This window comes from Saprolegnia parasitica, assembly GCF_000151545.1.
Source record: "Saprolegnia parasitica CBS 223.65 unplaced genomic scaffold supercont2.711, whole genome shotgun sequence".
Classification (NCBI taxonomy): domain Eukaryota; phylum Oomycota; class Saprolegniomycetes; order Saprolegniales; family Saprolegniaceae; genus Saprolegnia; species Saprolegnia parasitica.
In genome coordinates, this window is record NW_012157105.1 from 1 (window position 1) to 3,792 (window position 3,792).

Genomic DNA, 3,792 nt, shown 5'->3' on the forward strand with positions numbered 1-3,792 from the left:
CCACGGCGACGGTGAGCGCAACGAGAAAACAGACGCAGACGACTTGCGTGGGCAAGGCCATCGTGTCGAGAGAAATCGGCATCGCACCGTCGAGGGCAGCGAGGTTCCATGCGACGGCGCAGGCGAAGAGGGCTGCTTGCAAGAGCCCAGCGACGACGAGGGCGACGCCGCCGTAGACGGTCAGCATCTGGTAGCTGTCGCTAGAGCCCACTGTAGAACACCCAAGTGAACACAATGCATGTCGTCGTACCTGGGGTGGACGCGGAGGTCGGCGGCGGCGTCCAAGAAGAAGAAAAGTGCGTGGTTGACGCCGGAAAGCAGCACGACGAAGCGCAGCACCTAGCTGAGGCTGAGTCGTTTGACATAGTACCAAGCTGTCACACATCGGCCGAGTGGGTGCTGAGTGCGTACGCGAGCAGCGCCACGAGAGCGGTAAACGAGAGCGCTATGACCAGCCGGAGGTAGCGCGTGTCGGCGCAGAGGAAGAAGCACACGAGAAGACCGAGGGTCACGCTCGTGCAGACAACCGTCGGGAGGTAGTAGAGACTAGTACGCAATTGACGTGCAACGCAGCCAATGGTGCGCCCATTTATACCTGGCCCACATTTGAAGCAGTCCCCACGCCATTGTCCCGAGATAGCCCTAACATCAGTAATTGAATCGATCAACAATCGTCACAGCCAATCTCTGAACCATCCAAAGGACAAAGCCCGGCGACCCGTCTTCAAAGTGCGTCTCGGAGCCTTCTTCGGGATGAATGGCCATGCCTTCAAGCTACAAGACAATACGTTCAGCTTCAGATTGAGATGGCGCACGACCTTGCCGCAGGAGAGAACGACCGCGATGCATCGAAGGAGCTCGTGCGTGAAGTAGGCGCTACGGACAACGAACGTGAGTGTAAGAAGAGACGAACGAAGAATCCACACAGGAGCTTGAACGGATAGACGACCGGTGCGTACCACCTACGCACGAGTGAGCGCGAGACGCCTCGACCACGTTCCCGTACAGCTTGAGCAGCAGCACGATGTAGATGCCGACGAGGGTGAACCAGACTGTCTGGTCGTCGTTGCAGCACGTGGGCGTCAACTGCGCCGCCAGCATGATCGTCGGGCGCTCCATCGTCGAAAAGAGTGGAAACCTTCGATGTCCCTAATACGAAGAAGCCATCGAATTCGAAGGAAATGGGCGTCGCGTCGTCGTCGCACAGCCTTGGCGACGACATCCATCGGATCCTCGTCTCCGAGTACGTGCTCCAGAGCCTCAAGACGCTCGACGAGAGCTGGGGCATCTACCGGGACGAGGTCCACTTGGCGCGCTTCTTGACGCCAAGTCAATTCGATGAGGTCTTTGGCATCGTCGTGCAAGACGCCGAGCCGCACTTTCAGGTAGCGAGACAGAGATAGTGCACGTTGCGTTTAGTGTAATAGCTCTTTGAGCACGGGCACGCCGGCGACGCGCCCGTCGTTGTCGCCGTCGAAGTCTTCATCGGCATCTGCCTCGCGCTGCCCGTCGACATCAAAGAGAAGCTCACGTTTCTCAGCCGCATGTACCTCGCCGACCCCAGCGACGTGTGTACGTTTAGAGCGCTACATGCATTCGGCCACGGCGAGTGTAGACATTGCGAGCCACGTTAAAGTGGGCATGTACCGCGATTTCGTGGCGGCGATCACCAAGGTGCTGCGCGTGACGGAGCCGCCGTCGACCGAAGTGATCAGCGCCATCGAAGTACTTACGATGCGACATCACGACGGACATAAGAGGCCAATACCGATGCGCGTAGAGTCTTTTGCGCGACAACAACGACGACTCCAAGCACGTGACGATCAAAGAGGCCACCGAGTTTGCTCTGACGCACCCCGCGATTTGCCTCTGCTTTGAAGAAATCGAGACGCTCTTCGCTGGCCTTCGCGACGCGCAGCTCAAGACCGGTAAGCCCAGCGTCTACGACCCGTCGTTCGACGACAGTGACGGTCTCGACGCGCCTGTGCCCCCGCCGCACGCACCGCTCTGGCGCACCAAGGTTGTGACACATCTTCCATCTTGCTTGTACTATTGTGGCGGCGGCAGATTCGCGACATTGGCCGGCTGCCATGTACGACGCAAACCGCGCTGGAGCTACCCGACGACTTGCACGCGTTCCTTGCACTCAAGCAGCTGCAACTGCGCAAGACCGACGTTGCCCTTGTTTACGAGCGCGGCAAGACGACCAAGACGGGCGGCAATGTGATTCTCGGCGTTGTCGACTGCGCCACTTTCGTCAAGTGGACATCTTGAGAGATGCCTACGGTATCAACGTATCAAGTACTAGGTGCATGCTCACGTTCATGCCGCCGCTCGAGATGGACATGCAGCGCCTTGGCTCCTACGTCTTCAACCAAAAGAAGCTGGCGGACATGCAAGTCCTCAAGTTTGAGAGCTACGCGGTGGACGCGGGCCGGCGCTTTGCGATGCTTGCGCTTCGCGACGTATTGCGCCTGCACAACGAAGCGACCGAGTCGGCGCCGGGACCTCGCGCCATATGCAGCGATGACTTTGCCTTCAACTTGATTCACCGACTCGCAACGCGTACGCAGCGTGCTCTCGGCTCAGTCTGCGATGTAAATATCTTGCATAGGGGATACGTACGTACCCATGGTTCTGAATCCGACGCATGCAGCCGACGTGCTTGGCGTGCTCTCGCCTCGGGACGTGCTGCGATTCATACTGGAAGACGTCTCGGTCCTAGGTACTTTATGACTTTGTTGTTCAGGTTGTTTCAAGTGGTGCTGTCAATGGACTAGGCGACTCCGCCCATCGGCCGATCCGCGATCTTATGTTTCAGCCGTTGGCGCTGCGCCGTCCGTCGAGCAGCATGCTCGAGGCGTTCCAGCTGCTCCGGGCACGCAACCTCTCGGGGCTCCTCCTGCTCAACGACGACGGCAAGGACGACGCGTACTCGACGTTTGGGTAGACGTGCCATGCGACGGGAGATTACGATTCCACTTGGTCGGTAGCTGGACCGATATCCTCGAGCTCGTCGAAAACTGGCCGCCCCGCACGGAGGCCGGCGTTGTCATGCCGACCAGCATTTCGCTCTCGACACCGCTGCCCAACTTTGGCTACTTGCTGCGCCCCATTGGCCATGTGCTCAAGGTACTCGTAGTGTAAAAGCATTTCCTACTCGACACGAAACCAACGGGGTAGAACAAACCACTGCCGACGGTGCCATCGACATGCTCCGTGGCCAAAGCTGTCTCGGAGCTCTACGCGCGCAACGCGTCGCGCCTCTATGTTCAAGCAACCAGCCACGAAATCATCGGTACACGTATCTGGCACGCGGCGGCTAAGATCGAGGGTAGGGGTGGTGCGGGTCACGGATGTGCTGCGGCTGCTCCTCCAGGTTCAAGCCCACAAACGCACCCGTTGAGCTCCACGACATTGGATGTATACTATTCAAGAAGGACCTTGTGCCACATGCAGCGGACTGTGGAGATACTGATAGTCGTCGAGTCTCTCGCGAAATGTCACCTTGTATTTGGCCAAGAGAGCGTCCACCTCGGCACGCTGTGGCGCCAGCGCCTCGTCGTTGACTTCGAGGAGCACGGATACGTATGTGCTTGTTGCAAGGGCGTCGAGAAGGCACCGGAAGCCGTCGACACCCACTTGTGTGCCTTCCAACGAGACCAGAAGCGCCGTGGGATGGCGGACATGACGCAGAGCGCGTGCAATGTGCACAAGGCAATCGTCATCGAGGTCGCGTCCGAGAAGCTCACGCGACGACAGCCCACGAGAATCCACAGACGCAGAGCATTG

The 3,792-nt window shown here is 58.7% G+C and overlaps 3 protein-coding genes across 3 annotated transcripts; 2 read left to right on the top strand and 1 right to left on the bottom strand.

Annotated features, from left to right (window-relative positions):
• Nucleotides 1–377: 377 nt before the first annotated feature.
• Nucleotides 378–1,119, bottom strand: SPRG_17668 (hypothetical protein; the record flags this gene model as incomplete). The annotated part of the gene is given in 5 exon segments (XM_012357054.1): nt 378–546; nt 596–642; nt 694–774; nt 789–876; nt 971–1,119. 5 exon segments carry the CDS (start codon nt 1,117–1,119, stop codon nt 378–380), a joined length of 534 nt encoding a protein of 177 aa, XP_012212444.1.
• Nucleotides 1,120–1,156: 37 nt separating this feature from the next.
• SPRG_17669 (hypothetical protein) lies at nt 1,157–2,274 on the top strand (the record flags this gene model as incomplete). The annotated part of the gene is made up of 5 exons (XM_012357055.1): nt 1,157–1,385; nt 1,428–1,572; nt 1,616–1,725; nt 1,781–2,020; nt 2,068–2,274. The coding sequence occupies exons 1-5, from the start codon at nt 1,182–1,184 to the stop codon at nt 2,272–2,274; spliced, it is 906 nt and encodes a 301-aa protein (XP_012212445.1). The 5' UTR covers nt 1,157–1,181.
• Nucleotides 2,275–2,851: 577 nt separating this feature from the next.
• Nucleotides 2,852–3,132, top strand: SPRG_17670 (hypothetical protein; the record flags this gene model as incomplete). Its single annotated transcript, XM_012357056.1, has 2 exons — nt 2,852–2,946; nt 2,994–3,132. Coding segments are annotated over 2 exons (234 nt in total), but the record flags the coding sequence as incomplete, so codon positions are not given.
• Nucleotides 3,133–3,792: the final 660 nt, after the last annotated feature.